A 19,495-nucleotide genomic window follows, 5' to 3' on the forward strand; every position below is an offset into this window, starting at 1 on the left:
GCAACACAGGAGAGGCCACCACCTTCAGAGCCCAGGCTGATGAAGAAGTGGACTCAGAGAAGGGAGAGGGCACAGCTGGCTCCAGGCCAGGAAGGCCACATGAAAAGACCCCAGGGACATGAGCAGGACTGGGCAGGCAGGAAGTCCAACAGAGAGCTCCAGACGGAAGCCCCAGAGACAAACCCAACTAGTCCCCAGGGTCCCTGAAAACAGGTGCGTTGCACAGCTGAGGAAACCGAGGCTCAGCACAGGGTCTGGCCCCGACCATTATGACAAGCAAAGCTGGAAGAAACACAGCCAAACCTATACAGGCCTGTGATTAAGAGATGAGGTGGGAGCTCTAAGGGCTGAGTTTCCTAACCATGGAAGCAGGGAAGGCTGGACGTAGGTTCCTGAAGTCTAGGGGCCTGTGGGAGGGTCAACCGTAGAAGCTGAGGTTTGCAGCGATGAAAGCTGAATGAGCTCCAAACAGGATAATTCAAGATAGCAAGGTTAAGGCCCAGGCAGGACAGCAAACCCCACAGAGCACATTCCTAGACCCAGAGACTCAAGAGGAAGGCAAGGAAAGAGTGACCCTTGGCACTCTCCCCAAGCAACTCTCATTATCTTGAAAATGAAGACTCTTAAGAGTTCTGACTGGGGAATTCCCTGGTGGTCCAATGGTTAGAGCTCCACACTTTCACTGCTGAGGGCCTAAGTTCAATCCCTGGTCGGGGAACTAATAAGATCCCACAAGCCATTTAGTGTGGGCCAAAAAAAAAAATAGAGTTCTGACTGGCTTCTAGCTGTTCAAAGCATCATCACTAAACATCTCCAACTAGTCTTTAGGAGAAATAAATTGAGCTCATTTTGCAGAGGAGTAACTGAGGCCAAGGTGCTCTGAGTGACTTGTCTGAGGCCCACAGCACATAAAGGCAAAGCCCAGGATGCAGGTCCTTGGTGACTTGGGCAGGGTGGGTGGGTGGAGGGTTCACCCAAATGGAAGCCTACACTACAAATTTCTTTATTTTAAGATAGCATCTAAGCTCTAAAGAAAATGACCGATGAGATTTCACCTCTTGTGCTTGGCACATCCAGAGTTTCCAGACTTAGTTCTTAGCTAACAATAAGGAGGTGCTACAGCATTCTGCACTTTTACTGTGTTTAGATGCAGCACACGCTGATGTTAACAGTATTCAGTTTTTCCCTTCATAAATGTTTTGCCCTGACTCTGGGTACTTTGACAAACAGAAGCCTTCCTGTCTCCACTTATGCCAACCTTCTCCCTTCCCCCAATAAAACAAGGGAAAAAGAAGTAGGTTGAGGAGGAACAGACAGATCTTTTCAGAACTCCTACTAATGGCAGCTTATTTTTAAATGCTGCTCCCAATGAACACCAGGATCTGAAAAGCTGATAGGTTCTCCCACTTAGAGCTGCTGTCAGGGAGAAACAGGGCCTCCCTGAGAGCACACAGCCCAGGCTGGAGGAGAATGGCCCCTTTCACACACCCACTTAGTCAAGTGCCCCTCCTCCTTCAGGCTCTCCTGAACAGTCTCCTCCACTCCTACCACCAAGCAAGACAGACGAGACTTGCCTGGCAAGCCACCCCACAGTCAAACACCAGAGCCACATGGACATATATACACTACCAAATGTAAAACAGATAGCTGGTGGGAAGCAGCCGCATCGCACAGGGAGATCAGCTCGGTGCTTTGTGACCACCTAGAGGGGTGGGATAGGGAGGGTGGGAGGGAGATTCAAGAGGGAGGGGATGTGGGGATATATGCATATATGTATATGTATAGCTGATTCACTTTGTTATACAGCAGAAACTAACACACCATTGTAAAGCAATTATACTCCAATAAAGATGTTAAAAAAAACACAAAAACCAGAGCCACGTGTCCAGCCAATCAGCCGGTACTATTTACGGAGTACCTGGTGAAATGATTCCATAAGGCAGCTTAAAGGCCTTCAGATGGACAAAGAGGCACAGAAGTCAGGGCCTGGGGAAAAACCCTGGGCCCACCGGACCTTCCTTTTATAGACTAGGGAAACCAAAGCCCAGAGAGGATTGAAGATTCACCCCCAAGTCACTCAACTCCCTACAAATCCCATCTCTAACCAAATCGAACCCTTTAAAATAACATCAGTCCAGTTTTGATCATTAGAGTTCCAAATGGAGGTAGAAAAACCGAAGCTGTGCAAAGCCAATGCAAGCCAAGCCAAGCCAAGCCAAAAAAAAAAAAAGACTGGGAAAATATGGCTCTCTCAGAAGGGGCACTGTTTAAGCTAGTAAAATGGAGAGGCTGTCTCTAGAATATGAAAGGTTTAAGCAAGGCTATGCTGGCTTGGCTGGGGCTATTATCTCCAGCACCAAGAATCAGGCAACTGAGATTCGACCAAGTGAGAAGAGAATAAGAAGGGATGAATTTGAACGAAAGCACCGGAGAACGTAGGTGGACAGAAAGAATGTCTCAACTTACTCAGGGGTAGGACATGGCAGTGGGGCCATCTGTCCTGGAAATCACAGGGTGTTTCCAGCCCAAATGACCATGAAATTTCTCCACCTCAGTGATGGAGCCATACCCTGTTGGAACACCATCCTGGTTCCCCATTGCACACCAAACTTTGCACCATAAAGTACTGAGCCCAGCACAAAAGACTCCAGTCCCCCTTTTCCATCTTATTCATCTACCATATCTCTCTGCCAGACAGTGCTCTCCAAATGGCACCAATTCCCTTCCCCAAATGCCCAGAACTTCCCAACCTTCTGTCTTTGCTCACAGCCCTCCTTCCACCTGGAATGCTCTCACATTTTCTGTGCCTGCTAAAAACATCCCACCAATCCTTAAAGAATCGGGGGAAGAGAAGCTCAGGCCCAGAGGACAATATGGCAATCAGATCCCTGAAGGCAAAGACGGTGTCCCCTTCTGCCTTAATCATCCTTGTACTTCATGGAGCCCACACGCAAGCTGCTATTTAACAAAAGGCAGAGATAATCCCTGGAACCCCTACAAGTTCTGGAACCAGAAAAATCAGTTGTAAAGTGATAAACCGGAAACAATTTAATCTCAGCCTTAACAGGGAGACTGTTGTCTTAAGGAGGGCCAGCTAGAGTCTGCCAGGTATCAACAAGGAGCAGAACAGCAAAAGCCCGTTTTCTCTGCCTGTGGCCCACCTTCGGGACAGGGAGGCACAGAAACCGAGCCAGCCTTCTGTGGGCCAAGCTTTAAACTTAGCCCTGCAAGGAGTCAGAGGGAGACACTGGACTCTGACTTGTCCAACTCACTGTTTTGAGTCAGCAGAACTGAGTGTCCCAACAAGGTCTCAGCAAGCCATGAGCTCATCAAACCCTCAAAGTCCCCGCGTTAATGTAACGGCCCCACCACGGCTTCCTCCCATGCATTCAAGGAACATTAAGTGGCCAACTCACTCCCAAGACATCCAGTTCTGGTGCCTGTGAGAGCGAGATCAAGGAACCCTCCCCCCTTCTGGTTAGAACTATCTTCGGCAAGCAGCTGGGTGACTGCTGTCATCAGTTCTTACAAATCTTAGGAGTGTTCACTTTTTTTTACATTACCCTCTTGACTCCGCCTCCTGAATTCCACCTGGGTTAGAACTCTGGTATCTTACAGGGGCACCTCTTACACCCACCCCAGCCGCCCTGGTTGCAGGGAGGCAGAAATCACTACAGGGTGTGTGGTCACTTTACACGCAGCTATGAACTCAAGTTAAGGTCCCAGCCAGCCGGCCACCAGGAGGAAGAACGTCCCAGGGCCACCCTACCAAGGCCCAAAAGGCCCAAGCCTCTGCTACCCACTGGGAGAACAAGATATGGCTGTCAGTCAGGGTTCCAAAGGGGGCCTAAGGGAAGGAATTGTGCAGGACACTCTGCAACAACTCCACTTTTGTCAGGGAATCATTACTGGCAGAATGACCCAAAAGGTCTCAGGCAGAGAGAGAAAAAGCTTCGGGAGCAAACCTAAGTCTCCTCAGAGCCTTCCTCCCTCCCCTGGTACCTAACGTGATCTCTGAAATTCTGATTTCTTTCTTTACTGCCTGTTGTTGTCCTCACCCCCACCCCCCCATGGATCTTGGTTCCACGCGGGTAGGATGGCCACATAGCAGGCAGTGCCTGGCACTAAGGGCAGCTCAATTATAACTGATGAATTCAATTCAACAAGTGAACCGTATCTGAGGGCCTTTCTTTGTGCCAGGTGCCAGGCACTGGCGGGTGAAGGGATGGGGGGAGGACATTCTATCGTTTTAGCCAAGGTGGGTCGAATGAAAGAGGTGGCCACGCGGGTGGGAGGAAGTCCAGCGGGCGAACCCCAGCAGGGGACAGCTGCTACTCTTCCCCCCCCCACCAGTGCCCCCCTAGCCTCCCAGGGCCCTCCCGCCCCACGGACCCTGGAGCCAGCGCTCACCCTCTGCAGCTCGAGCTCGATCTCGCCGGCCTTGAGCACGATGGGTCCCCGCACCGCGTACTCCACCGCCTTCACCTGCGGGTTCATAGACTCGAGCGTAAGGATGCGGTCGCGCCGGCTCCGCTCGGGCCGCACCTTGAGCACCGCCGAGGCCTCGGCAGCCGCGCTGCTCTGACCACGGCCCCAGGGGCCGAGGGTCCGGGGGTAGCAGCCCCGCCGGACCAGCGCCGCCGCCCGCTGCATCGCGCGCCCGCCGAGAAACCTTGGGAAGGGAAAGAGAACACACACGTCACGCACAGCCCAAGGCGGGCACGCCGACACCCGTCCCCAAGCCCAGCCAAGGGCTCTTTCAGCTAGCGGTGCCAGCCTGGCTTCTGGGACGGGTGCCCATCCCCCGTCGACTCGGACCCTACACCTAGCCGCTGCAGAGCCAAAGCACCGCACGACAGGGGTTTTGCAAAGTCTGCTCCCAATGCATGCATGCAACGTGCCTGTCGCCACCTGGCCACCCCCCCTTCTAGTCCGGCTAGAGCGCGCGCCTGGAGCTGCTCCTCGGCTCGGGCGCCCGCAGCCGCATCCCAGCTCCCGCACCACACGGCCCCTGCGCTCGCACACCCACAGCCGGCGAGTCCGCCCGGGCCTGCCCGCTGGCTCCTGGGCCTTGTAGTTCCCTAGTCTGTTTTCAGAGCAGGTGTGGCGAGCTGATCGAACTACAAGTCCCATAGCGCCCCGCGCTGGCCTGATCGGGGGCCGGGCAGGAGGCGGGAGCGGTGGTCTGGCTCTGCTGTAGGCTGGGCGGGCTCTTTTGTCTGGCAGAGGGGATGCGGTGCCGGGACGGGTCCTGGCGGGGTCTGTCCTTCTCAAACTTTTGCGAATTTAGAGTTATTTGCAGCTTCTCCCTGGAAGCGCATGCTGCATTCCCCCCTACATCGCTTCCCCCAACACCTGCAAGGACACAGGCTGAGAGATGGTGCAGTCCTCGCCCCAGGTTTCATCATCCAGGGCCCGAAGGTGGCAGTGGCCGCTCTACGGGGGCTGGTAAGAAGCGGGGCTTGGGAGTTTGGGACTTGACTGCCACTCTTACCCCTCTCAGCGTCGGTTTCCTTGTCGTCAAAACGGAGATCAGCTCACAGCCTCTAAGGAATGTCGTGAAAATTAAAGGACCAAGCAGCTGGTATACACCAGGTGGTCAGGCTTCCTGACAACTCCATTTGAAACGCTACCACACCTCCGTTACCTGTGTTAATTTCCTTTCTACCCCCATTAACCATGAAAGCTCCAGAAGGCAGGGGCAGCGTTTTTCTTGTTCATCATATTCACAACACCTCTGAGTGTTCGCAGTACATAGTAAGCACCCAGTAAACGTTTGCTGAAGAATGAATGCTCAGCGCATGGTAACTATTATTTTGGCAGAGGTACCTGCAGGAAAAGGCATCCTGGCTTACCCAGAGTGAGTGCAGGGCAGGAGTAGGAATGGAAGACAACAGTTCTGAGACAACAAAATCGACAGAGAGGATGTGGGAGAAGTCATTTCCTGTCTCGGCCTCAGATTCTCTATCTGCAAAATAAGTTGGATTAAATGACCTCTGAGGTCCCTCCTGGGCTTGGAAATTCAGTGTCTAGGTGTTTTCGGGCAGATAAACAGTCCAGAGCTCCCTCACCCCAACAATTACACCATTAGATTCGTGAAAGTGGGGGGCAGGAGGAACTTAACACAGCAGTGTAAGGGAGAAGGTACTAGAAAATCTGGGTTTGAATATAGGTGTATATAGCCACTTACCACTTGGCTGACTTTGAACATGTTACTTAGCCTTTGTAAGCCTAGTTTCCCCATCTGTGAAATGGGGTAACACACCTACCTAGTGGGACTGTGGGGAAAGTTCAGTGAGGTAACTGTAAAAGTCAAGAGTTTGGAATCTAGTGCTGTGGATCACTCTTGTTCATCCTTATCAAGGGAATGCTATATACTTTGATTAAATAAATTGATTACCAATGAAGGGGAAAGGGGGATTGGGAGAGCAACAGAAACCAAAGATCGCGCTGAGAATTCCTATGGTAGCAAACTGTCTTGGCCTGCCAAGGTCCCTGGAAAGTTATTTGGGCTTCTCATCACTGGTTCCACCCCCAGCACCTGTGTCTGCACTAGCTCCTTCCTAGCCTCTGTCTCAATGGCTAGGTATTCAGTCTCCAGGTAAAAGAGTCTCCCTTGGGGAGCTTAGCTTCTCTAAGGACTCCACTGCCTTTAATGTCATATTCTTACTCGCTCTGCCCACTAGGGGAGCCACACACCCACGTGCTCCTTTCCACCTCCAAAACATGCTTAACCTTGACCTGCGTATGCTGTAAACACAGTCCGTTCCTGCTGTCTCCACCCCTGATCAGAAGGGACAGTGGGCTGGGAGGCAGGGCGGGCTTAGGTGAGCACAAATCCATCTGCGCAACTGAGAAAAACAACACCCAGCACATAGCCTATCTACGCCCAGCACATAGCCCATCTACGTGGGCTCCCACGTCACCACTGTAGAAAACTAGTGTCCCAAATATGTCCTTTGCCAACCTGTCATGATTGCATGAGAAGAAAGCTCCCTTACTTTCCTGTGAACCACACTTCACAATTTGCAAAGCACTTTCTTGCCTATCACGGAGTTTGAACCTGATAGACATCAATGAAAGAGAAAGGGCAGACATTATCCCTATTTTACAGTTGAAGCTCAGAGAGATTGACTTGTTACTTAATCTTTTCAGGTGGCACAGTTAAGTGTAGAGCAGGAAGTGTGATTCCTAACCCAGTGCTGCAGCCCATACAAGCAGAGACCAGGCTTGTGTAGCTCTCTGGGTTTGGAAATTGGAGCTGCCCATTGCAATGCACTGAGCCCTTAAAAGGCTTTTGGGTGGTAGTCGTGGTGATGATGATGGTGGTGGTAATAGTGTGAACTCTGCCTTTATTTTGCCTCTAGACCAGGTCAAGGTAGGGCAGGAGGCAGGCTCCTAAATATTAAAGATAAAACCTGATTGAAATAATCATAAATGCCCTCCCTGTGAGCTAGCTGAGAGATCCAAACACACAGCAAGCTCTTGATGACCCACACAGTTGTGAAAGTCATACGTGTGCAAGACATGGTACCAATCTTTATTTCTTTCCTCAGTGGGTTTTTACTGGGCACCTACCAGGTGCCAGGTGCTGGCTGAACTCTGGGTCTATAATGAGTCTCACAGACCTTCCTTGCCTACACAGACCATATAGTTTCTTAGGGAAGGCAGACATTGATTGCACACACAAACATGATTACAAACTATGATAACTGCTGAGGAGTTTTATGAGCACTTATAGCCCAAAGGTCTGAGCAAAGCTTTCCCAGAAGAAGTAGCCCGCAAGCTGGAGCTGCCTGGCAGCCTGGCTGGATGATGAGGGATAGCAGTACTGGCAGGTGTGGTAGACACAGAGATGTGCCCTTTAACCAAGGGGTGCGGTGAGCAGACAGCCTTGCACAGCACCTGCACAGAACCACCTTGTGAGATCACCATCACACCCTAACTGGAGAAGCCTGTGGGACATGCTGGAGCAGTATTTGCTCCAGGCCTTCCCCAGGAGGTTGGCCAAAGCTTCGGCAGACCTGCATCATGGTTTATCTTTCTCTGCCTGATCCTGCTTCCTCCCACTTCCTCTTACAGGAGTGGATTCCTAATATCCATCTTGTACCTCACACTCCATCTCAGTGTCAGTGGTGAGGTGGACAGCATCCCAGGCCAGGGATCACTGAAGGCCGAGAGGTCTGAAGACCTCCAAGAAGGCTAGGGTGACTGCAGGTCAGACAGTGAGGGAGGGGCAGGGCTGAAAGACAGGGGTCAGAGGTGAGCAGTGGTAGGACAGGCAGGCCAGGTCCTGAATGTAAGAATTTTGGTTTTCATCCTAAGAACAATTAGAAGCCCCTGGAAGGCCTAAAAAATTAGGGAGTGACATTTATGTTTAAAATTCTGCTGTATGGAGGATGGATTGGAGGGTGGCAATAGAGGGTGCAGGAGGATGAACCGTGGCACAAATAAGGTCCAGGGTTGGCCTGGACTAGGGTGTGGGGTGATGGGAAATGGACAGGCTCTTCTGCTGCATCCCTAGAACCTGGAACGATACCTGGCACACAGAGGTTCTCAGTAAATTTTTGTTGAATGAATGAGGAAGTCAATTCTACAAGGTCCATGCTCTCAAGGTGTTTGCAGTCCAGCAGGAGATGGGCAGCACGTGAGTGCTGAATAGAGACGTTTCACAAAAGCTGTATTTGCGGTTCAGTATTGCACTGATAACATTTCAAAACAGATGCAGACACGTTGTGGTCTTAGCAGCTGACTCAACAAAATCCAGGTATTGGAGAACAGGGAGAGGGAAGGGTAGAAGAGCGAAAGAGAAAGAACAGTTGTATAAGCTTCAGAAGCAAATACAACCTCCTTTATTCAGAGTGTGTCTGTTGTTCCACATTCCTTCATTTCTTGCTCCCTGGTCTTGCCAGGATATGAGGACTCTTTGACTTTACTTCTTCCATGGAGGACATTTGGGAAAGATTTCAGAAACAGTCCAAGGGACTCATATAAAGAGAATCCTTAGCAGCAAACTCAATGACCTCAGCTATTCAGTGCCCCAAACAGACAAAATATTAAGCAATGGCTCAAATCAATACTTCCAACTGGTTTACCCTCTGAGTTTTCCCAGATATTTTCTTCACGAAGCCACAGAATCTTTCACCTAGAGAAGATTGCAAAATAGTTTTGGGACTTAGGAACTTAAGAGAAAAAAATATTTATGCAATACCATAAGCCTTTGTCATTTGTTGTTCTCATTTACTCCTTTAGTTTTTGGAGTTTTGGATTCTAATTCTTTTAATTTTTATTATTATTATTTTTTTGTGGGGAAGGAAAACGCAGCATTTATTGTAAAGGCGTCAATACAAGGAGGATGGGTGACTAGTGCTCTAAAAACCCTGAACTCCTGGGTTCTAGTTCTTAAAGAAAGGGAATCTGTTTCTTATTTTATGCCTGGGGAAACAGGCACAGATTATCTGTGATTTAGGTTTAACATCAGGGTGGCCTGGCCCAAAGCTTTCTTTTTTTTTTTTTTTGCGGTACACGGGCCTCTCTCTGTTGTGGCCTCTCCCATTGCGGAGCACAGGCTCCGGACGCGCAGGTTCAGCGGCCATGGCACACAGACCCAGCCACTCTGCGGCATGTGGGATCTTCCCGGACCGGGGCACAAACCCGTGTCCCTTGCATCGGCAGGCGGACTCTCAACCACTGCGCCACCAGGGAAGCCCCAAAGCTTTCTCTATTAGTAATAATATTATTAAAATTATAGCTAGTAGTTATTAAGCATTTTTAATGTGTCAGATACTGTGCTTAGCGCTTTACTGCATCATTTCATACAAGCTTCAGAGCAACCCTAACATATTTACTACTATGATCCCTGTTACACAGATAGCAAAATTGATGTTCAGAGAGATTGGGCTGCTTGTCAAGATCACACAGCTAATAAGTGGCAGAGCTGAGACCTGAACTTAGGATCTCAAAGGTTAAAGGCTCAGTCCCATGACTGCCCCCACTTGTGACACTAGCCACAAATGGAGTCCCCAAGCTACCTGCCCTTGTGCCCAGACAACTACAAACTCAAGGGATCCCACAAGCCCTTGCTCCAATTCAGTAATTCTCTAGGATGACTCACAGAACTCAGGGAAGTTCTATACTTATTATAATAATTTTATTATAAAGGATATAACTCAGGAGCAGCCAAATTGAAGAGATGCGTAGGGTAGGTATGGGGAGGGGAGCAGTGGCACGAGAAGTGGAGGAGGGCATACCATCCTCCCAGCACATGGGTGTGTTTGTTACCTTACCAAACTTGAGTCCACTTGCTGATGCACCAGAAAGCCAATCTACTGACACCAGGCTGTGGGAAGGAAAGTACAGCGTTTATTGTAGGGCATCAAAGCAAAGGAGTGGGGAGACAAGCCTCAGACCCATTCCTACTTGGTCTTTGAGTTCAGGGTTTTTTTTAAAGGGGAAGAAAAAAGAGTCTGGGATTAATCATCGTCTTGTGACATTTCTTAATCATAGTTTCGGGAGTCAGGATGTCTCTGGTCAGGTGGTCCATGGCCTGGGGGGGCTCATCCTGCCCTGGAGAAACAACCTGAGTTTGTCGTTAATGATAAGATCTACAACCGATTTTTGTACATTAACAATGTTATCTTAATGATGTTACCTACAACAGCAATTTTAGTCATCCGACTCTGGCTGATTAGTGTTCAGTTAGCACAGAATTGAGGTCAGAGGGAAGAAAAGGAATAAAGTTTTGGAATCCACCTGCCAAGTTTTGGATAGAGAGATTAATCATGAACTCGGTAAGGGATCTCGGTTTTAGGCGGACTTGGTTTCACGTTCACCAACCCATGAGCTCCCCAAGGCTCCCTGTTGAAGAGTTTTTAATCAAGGCTTCATTACATAGGCATGATTGATTACATCATTGACCACTGGTGATTGAACTTAACCTCTAGACTCACTCACCTCTCTGGAGTTTGGGAGGTGGGGCTGACATTTCCAACCCTCTAATCAAGTGCATGACCAACTCCTCTCTTGAAAATATCTAAGGGCTCACTTTGAGCCACCCTGTTAGCAAAAAACTCCGATTCCCAATTCTCCCATATACACAGCACCTTTTAAAGGTTTTAATTTCCCTAAGTGTCTCACCCTGCTTTTTAAAGGGATCTAGGCGGTATATTGTATTCCTCAATCAGTAATCTTCTGCCCCAGGTGTATGTGGGTCTGTATTCCCCCTGTGGCTTTCATGAGCCATGCCCACTGCTGCCCACAGGTTTTCCCAGGCTGAGATCTGAGCTGTGCCATGTTTGGCCATCTGAGCTCCAAGTTAGGTGACACAGGGACCAATCAGACAGCTCCCACACAGGTTAAAATGTTGAAAATTAGGTCCAGTCTGCCTTCTCTGGTTCACGGAGGAAAACTGGGGATTGGATCGCCACTTCCCCTAAACCACTGTGTGCCACGCTGAGGAGAGTGTGGGACAGGGGCAAGTAAAAACACCTTAAAACTTCTTGCATTTTAAATGTGGCTTTTACTTAAATTGGGCATTTGCTTGGTTGCTATAGGTCTTTGACTGATTTGCAGAGCTCCTCTTAAGTTAGTTTAGACAATCTCTAGTTGTTGATTTAATGTTTCCATGGGGGAACATTCCAAGGTCCTAGCGCTTCCTAGTCCACCATCTTGCTGATGTCACTCTAAGCACCTTTTTTTTTTTTTTTTTTTTATTTTTGCGGTATGTGGGCCTCTCACTGCCGTGGCCTCTCCCGTTGCGGAGCACAGGCTCCGGACGCGCAGGCCCAGCGGCCATGGCTCACGGGCCCAGCCGCTCCGCGGCATGTGGGATCCTCCCAGACCGGGGCACGAACCCGCGTCCCCTGCATCGGCAGGCGGACTCTCAACCACTGCGCCACCAGGGAGGCCCTAAGCACCTTTTTAATAATATGTGACCATAGTAAATTCCCTGTGGTCTCCACCAGCTAGGTAACAGGTGAAGTGGGACAAGCCAGGGCTTCGTAAAAACACCAGGAAGCTGGTGTCTTTATTTCCTCCATGCTGAGCGCCTCATTTGCTCCATGAGGATAGGGGCCAGTGGGGGCTATGACTGCTGCCCATACCATCAGCCAATTGAGATCTGAGACGAAGTGTGTGGATGAAAAATATTGCCTGCCAGATCAGTTAGCAAAGGATGTTGCAGCCATCAAGCCCGCAGCCACTGCAGCCAACCCTCACTGTGCACCCTGAGGGGACTCAGGATGGAGAAAACAGGATACTGGCCCTAGATAGTTAAGATGCACATCAAAGGAATGATTTCAATGAGCCCAGACTCTCGCATCTTCCCAAACATAGAAAATCATTAAATTCATTAACTTGAGATGTCTGGTTTTCTTTAATTAACGGTAATCTTTTGGGACTTCCCTGGTGGTCCAGTGCATAAGACTCCGCGCTCCTAATGCAGGGGGCACAGTTTCGATCCCTGGTCGGGGAACTAGATCCCGCATGCATGCCGCAACTAAGAAGCCTGCACGCCACACAACTGAGTCCGCTTGCTGCAACTAAGAAGCCTGCATGCTGCAACTAAGAGTCCACATGCCACAACTAAGAAGTCCGCATGCTGCAACTAAGAAGCCCGCATGCTGAAACTAAGACCTGGCACAGCTGAAATAAATAAATTTTAAAAAAAAAGGGACTTCCCTGGTGGCGCAGCGGTTAAGAATCCACCTGCCAATGCAGGGGACACGGGTTTGAGCCCTGGTCTGGGAAGATCCCACATGCCACGGAGCAACTAAGCCCATGCACCACAACTACTGAGCCCGTGCTCTAGAGCCCATGAGCCACAACTACCGAATTCCCTGCGCCTAGAGCCCGTGCTCTGCAACAAAGACAAGCCACCACAATGAGAAGCCCTCACACCGCAATGAAGAGTAGCCCCTGCTCACCGCAGCTAGAGAAAAGCTCACGCATAGCAACAAAGACCTAACACAGCCAAAAATAAATAAATAAAATAAATAAAATGTAAAAACCCAGTAATTTTTTAATGTTCCAACCACCTGATTTTTGTTGCAAAAACTCCTATATATCCTGGCTCCTCCCTTACTTCTTCAGAGCAGTCCCTCAGAGCTATCTGAGAGTCTGTCTTCCAGGCTTAAGTCCTCAGTTTTGTCCCCCAAATAAAACATAATTCTCAACTTTTAGGTTGTGTTTTTTTTTCAGCTGACAAATGTTTCTCTCACCCTTCCCCCCCAAAAGTTAACTGCCCACATTGAAAGTAGTTTTACAGTTTGCTAAGTGCTTTCCCTTTTGTCCTCTTAATTTTCAGCCACCCTGAGAGGTGGGTGCTATTAGCCTGTCCTACAGATGAGGAAACTGGGAATGGAAGAGCTCGAGATTTCTTCTGGGTCACATGGGTTATCTAATGGCAAAGTCTGAACTTCCCATTGGAAACCTACGCCTGTGCCATGATGTGGTCAGCTGTAATTCTGCCTGTGGCTGAAGTGACATACGCAGTCTGGAGTCTCCTTCTCTGCCTCCATGGACAAAGGGAAGGCTGCCTCTTCCTAAAGGTGACAGGGTAAGGGACCGGGGAAGCCAGATTCCAGGATAGGAAAGGAGTTCAGACCTTTTAGGACCATTTCTGATGTATGATACAGCAGTGATGCAAGTCCCAGATGATGAGGATAGGGCCTGCTGGCCACTGGCACCTTCTCTATAAGTGCAAAGAAAAGTGTCAGCTTTCACACTAGAAGCACCACTCACAAGGAGCAACTGGAAGTGTTTCTTTACTTAGAGGACCAGCACCTTGGCCTCCCAGCTGCAAGGCCCTGGTTCTGGGCCTCCAGCTTTTCTTTCTTGCCATAGATCTGGATTAGATGCTTGATTAGACACTTTGGTCACAAGTGCAGAGCTCCCCTTTCTCACTGCCTTGGGACACAGAGGACAGAGGCTCTTGGCTTTTGAAAAGTTTGGGGAGAAAGCGGGAAGAAAAATAATATATGTGAGAAAAAAGCAAATCTTACAAAGACTGATAATCATGTGCTACTCTGTCTAGAGTGTCCAGGTCCCTACTATAATCAGGGCCTCACAGAGGACAAGAAGGGCTCCAGCCAATTCCATTATTTAAGTGTCACTTTAATTAATGGGGAAAAAAGGTATAACAATTGTGGTATCCTTTTATTTACTTCTGTTTTCAGTAAACTTTCTTATATAAAAATTTTCAAACTCACAGAAAAGTAGGACACCCATGTAATACCAACTAGATTCAACACCTGTTAACATTTTCACCATATTTGCTTCATCTGTATATATATAATACACTTCATCAACTAGAAGGTGACATTGACTGTAACACATTCCATTATTTTATAAAACAATAAAAATGAGAAAACACTGCCATTTAATTGTTAAGACACCACCAATTTCTAAGATACATTCCAATTTCAGGGATATTAAAAATGTTAAAAAATAGTGTGTCTAAGGAGTATATATTACATAATTCCATTAGATGAAGTTCTAGATCAGGTAAAACTAATCTATGATGAAAGAGATTATCAGAACAGTGGTTCCCTCAATGGGGGCAGGAGAGGGGATTCACTGGGAAGAGCCAGGAGAAAATTTTCTGGGGAAAATATTCTGTATTTTGATAGAGTAATGGCATTTGTCAAAACTCATGTAACTGTGCCACTTAAGATCTTTATATAATACATAATGTCTTATAAAACTTAAAGTAACAAAATGTTACTCAGAATCAATTTTGTTTTGCTAGAGCATTTTAAAGTAAATTACAGTAAAATTTTCAACATGCATCTCCAAAATAATAAGAACATTCTACTACATAACTACAACACAATTATATCATCCCTAAAATTTAACAATAGTTCCCTGATATCATCCTTAGCCTATGTTCAAATCTAAGTGTAGTTGTCTATTTTATTTTTGTTGTTTTTAAACTTATTATAAAATAAAACACATTTGCAGAAAACTATACCAAACATACATATAGATCAGTGAATTATTGTAAGGTGAATACTCTTAAAACCACCACTCAGGAAAAGAGATAAAACTTTGCCAGCCATCTCAGAAGCCATCCATATGCCTCATCTCAATCACAAACACTCCTTTTTCAAAGTGAGCACAAATCTAAGCAAGATTCCCCGAGGGACTTCCCTGGTGGTCTAGTGGTAAAGAATCTGCCTTAAATGCTGGAAACGCGGGTGTGATCCCTGGTCAGAGAACTAAGATCCCACATGCCACAGGGGCAACTAAGCCTGCGCACCACAACTACTGAACTCATGCACCTCAACTAGAGCCCGCATGCCACAAACACTGCAAACTACAGAGCCCACACGCTCTGGAGTCCACGCCACAACTAGAGAGAGAAAACCTGCGTGCCACAACTAGAGAGAAACCCAAGCAGACTGTGCACTGTAATGAAAAGATTCTGCATGCCTCGACGAAGGTCCTGCCTGCAGCAACTGAGACCTGACTCAGCCAAAAATAAATAAAATAATAAATAAATCTTAAAAAAAAAAAAAAAAGATTCCCTGAGTTTTTGCATATTGATAATGTGTTGTTTGTTTCTGTGCCCTTTTACCCTGTTGGATACTCAGTTCAATTGGTTACAAAACCCTTGACTCATATTTTCTCTCCTTGATTATCTTATATATGACTCTATTTTCTTCCAGCATAAAGCATTGCTGTTGAAAGGTTAATGAAAATCTAATTTTCTTTCCATCATAATTCACTTGGCCTTTTTGCCTTGATGCAAAAAAGGGCCAATTTAATTCTTTTCCTTTAAAGTCTAGAGTATTTCTTGGTGTTGGTCATTCTGGGTCAATATTTTCAGGTGTAGGTGTGCCTTTTCAATATGTAATTTCAAATCTTATTTTTTTAACAGAAATTTATTTATTTGTTTCTAATTTATTTTATTTTTGGCTGTGTTGGGTTTTCATTGCTGCATGTGGGCTTTCTCTTGTTGCGGTGAGCAGGGGTTACTCTTTGTTGCAGTGCGCCGGCTTCTCATTGCAGTGGCTTCTCTTGTTGCGGAACACAGCCTGTAGGCGCACAGGCTTCAGTAGTTGTAGCTCGCGGGCTCTAGAGCGCAGCCTCAGTAGTTGTGGAGCACAGGCCTAGTTGCTCACAGCATCTGGGATCTTCCTGGACCAGGGCTTGAACCCGTGTCCCCTGCATTGGTGGGCAGATTCTTAACCACTGCGCCACCAGGAAAGCCCCTCAAATCTTATTTCAAGAAAGTTTTGTGGAATTATAATTTTTAGTACTTGTCATATTGTTCCTTTGGTTTGATTTTCTTTCAGTTACTCCTATTATAATATGTTGGATCTTATTTATATGGCTTCAGTATTTGTCACTTTCTCTTGAATCCTTTTTCTTTCTTCATTCTTTTTAATTTTAAAACTTTTTTCACCTTCTATTTCTCATAAGGCAATATCTATAATGTGTATTCACTCTTGTTTTCTTTTTGATTTAGTTTCATTCCTGAAATAACTTTTATTTATTCCTAATTTTTCCTGAGATTTATCACTTAATTCCATAATTTTCTAGTTCTGATTTATGTTCATCTTTGATATCTTGTATCTTTTGAAATCAGAGATGCCTTGTACTCATCTGACATTGGAGCAGGCAAAACTCCTGTCACTTCAACCACTTTGCTCAAATCAGCCCACTCTGCCTTCCTATGAATACCCTTTTGCTGGCCCATCAGATGCCCTGGTTTCTTCCCTATGGCTTCTCCTGTATAAATGTGAATATCCTGCAGATCTTATGGTGTTGGTAGTGGTTGTCCTCCCTCTCCTGTATTTTGGACTTTTGGCAGGGACACCTTATCACCTGGCTTTGTTGTAGATGTTGTCCATAGTTTTTGGTTTTACTATCTAGTTGCTCTGTCTGCTTTTCTTTTCTTTTCTTTTGATGGAGAGAAGATCAGGGAGATTAAAAAACTATGCCGCTGCTTTGTCTTTCCAGTATTGTTAGGGAGGAAAAAAGAGCCAGGAGAGCTCAGGAAGCAAATTATTGTATTTGCTCCCATGGCCAGACTAGGACCAAGTACTGTGTACCTGAATCACAGGTGTTAATAGGAGAAGGTGTTTCCCAAAAAGCAAGCTATCACATTTTAAAATTCTATACCAAAGAAGGAGAAACACAACAGATGTTCACTATGGTGATTCATATAATGTTTCACTTGACAGGTTCCATTATTTTTTTTAAAAAGTAAACATTCATTGAAGATAATGCAATTACATGACTTGTCCTTTAACCCTATCTGTTTTAAAGTTAATTTTTATTTATTAACAAATAATTTGCAAATACATTCCTTTATAAGATATCAACACACACACAAGGCTAAAGTCCTCTTTGGACACTCCTCACCAACCCAGGTTCCCTGGCTAGTTTTTGACGCCTGGCTGACTTTGCCCCTTCTTCAACAGACTTCTGGTCCATGACCCTCTGCCTTGCTGAAAGAGCATTTAAAGTCATTTTAACATTAACCAGAGTTAAAAGTAATTAGGAAAGTGAATCAATTCACAGCCATTTTGGAGGATTATCTGAGCTGCTGTTGTCCTCCATTTGTACAAAAATGTAAAACTTGAGAACAGTTGAGAATTTTAGGAACTTGGCCCTTTCTCTATTCTTTAGCATGGTGAGAAACTTGAGGCATGATTCATCTCTGATCAGCAAGCCTACTGTTCTATCATAGCATTGGTAACTAATGGGCTTTTTGGCCCAGTCTTCACAAGGTTTATTGAGATTGTTTTGATTAAGCTGCATTCTGATTCAAGTTGCAGAAAACCCTACTCATATTGGCTTTTAAAAAGGGATGTATTGATTCATGGAACCAAAGAGTGTGGAGGTCCTTGGCACTTCAGGAGTCACTGGATTCAGAGCGCAAAATCAGGTCGTGGCAATATGCCTGGCCCAACTCCAGGGGGCCTCGTTATATTGTGTGGCATGAGCCCAACACTGTGTACTCTTGGCAATGCCCTTGGAGTCCTATGCTGTGGGTCCCTCTTTTTGTTCTGTTGTCTTGGTTTGTTGACTCCCCCTCGCTGGCCTCCCTTCAAAGCAGTAAAAGTGCTGTAGTAGCGCCTCTTCCCCACCTCCTCCCATCCACCAAAACCAGGAGGGAACGGAGGACTTCTTTCTCCCAGAAGCCCCAGGAAAAGTCTGGTCATGACTCACTGGCTCTGACTGGGTCACAGGCCCAGCTCTGAGCCAATCACTGAGGCAGGGAAAATGGATGATTGGCTCATGCCTGGTCAAGGTTAGCAGCTTCTTCTGAATCCCTTGAATGAAGAGGGAAGGAGGAGGGAATCAGGCATGGTTAGCAGAGTGGGGCTGTGACAAGGGATAGCTCAGCCATGCTTAGGTGGCACCCCTCATATGAGGCATCATAGTGGTTGAGAATGTGGGCTGTGGAGCCAAACGGCTTTGGTTCTAATATTGGCTTTACCATTTAAGGGCTGTATGACCTTGGGCAAGTTAACAAACCTCTGGCCTCAGCTTTCTCATCTGAAAAGTGGAGAATGATAGCACGTCCCCCATAAGATTGTTGTGACATCAAATTAATTAAATATGCATATAGCACTTAAAACAGTGATGGCCTGGGACAAGATCTAGAGAAGCCTTTGCTATTGTTGAGAGAGATTTAATGATCTGGAGGGGAGAATAAGGAAAATTCTCTGTACATTGAGTATTGAATAAAGAAGACAGGTTTCCTTTGTCCTAAGGCTGTGAGATACAGTGACTGGAAGAGACCCCTTTCAAAAGCTCACCCATCTTAGTTTGGAATGAAGAGCTTCCAGGTTCAATGAATTTGCATACTTGGGGGTGGTTCACACAGAGGAGATCTGGGGGTGAGGGCATAACTGCTGATTGCCACAAGGGACAACTCATTGTGAGAGTTGATTCACAAACATTGTTCTAGAACTTTAGACTCTGAATCATGATTTTGCTGCCAGCCTGGGGAGCAGCAACTGCTTCAATTTGCGACAAAACACACTGATTTTATTTATAACTCTCCTCTCCACTTAACACAGCCGTTCCACAAATGACTCAGGTTGCAACTGTAAGCAGATAGGGGGTTCCTGGAGAAAGAGAACCAGGCATGGCTTTCTTGACATAAGGGAAGCCATTTTTGGCCTAAGCCATTTTGTGATTTAATCCTGGCCACAATGCTTGCCCTTGAACAGGTCTCAGTAATTAATGATCTTAAAGGAACAAAAGAATGCAGAAACAAACAACTGTTATCTGGCAAGAGAAGTAACAATACCAAACATAATATATCAGTTGCAAAGACTCCCAGTTCTGTTTCAATGGTAAAGATTAGACTGAGATGCTCTCAACTAAAGCTTGGACTCTGTCAACTGCCCAAGCGCCTTCATGAATATGCATGTACGCTTAGCTTAAAACTTCCCCAATTTTGCCGATTCCTGGCGTTCTCCTTACTTGCTGCAAGTAATAGTAAATCCTTCCTTCTCCTGATCTCTGGCTTTGTTGT

At 46.7% G+C, this 19,495-nt stretch overlaps 1 protein-coding gene across 2 annotated transcripts in view; it reads right to left on the minus strand.

Moving 5' to 3' along the window:
• GPT2 (glutamic--pyruvic transaminase 2) overlaps positions 1–5,017 on the minus strand; it is a 35,083-nt gene extending 30,066 nt beyond the window's left edge. The window contains exons 1-2 of one of the 2 annotated variants that reach the window (XM_081215256.1): positions 4,902–5,017; positions 4,411–4,672 (exon numbers count right to left, since the gene is read on the minus strand). In XM_081215256.1, the coding sequence (XP_081071382.1) occupies positions 4,411–4,653 (243 nt within the window). In that variant the 5' untranslated portion in view covers positions 4,654–4,672; positions 4,902–5,017. The remainder of the gene's footprint in view (positions 1–4,410; positions 4,673–4,901) is intronic. The other variant, XM_081215257.1, reaches the window with a different exon arrangement.
• Between the last annotated feature and the right edge of the window lie 14,478 nt (positions 5,018–19,495).

This window comes from Mesoplodon bidens (genome assembly GCF_964165515.1).
Source record: "Mesoplodon bidens genome assembly, chromosome: 18".
NCBI classification, from domain to species: Eukaryota; Metazoa; Chordata; class Mammalia; order Artiodactyla; family Ziphiidae; genus Mesoplodon; species Mesoplodon bidens.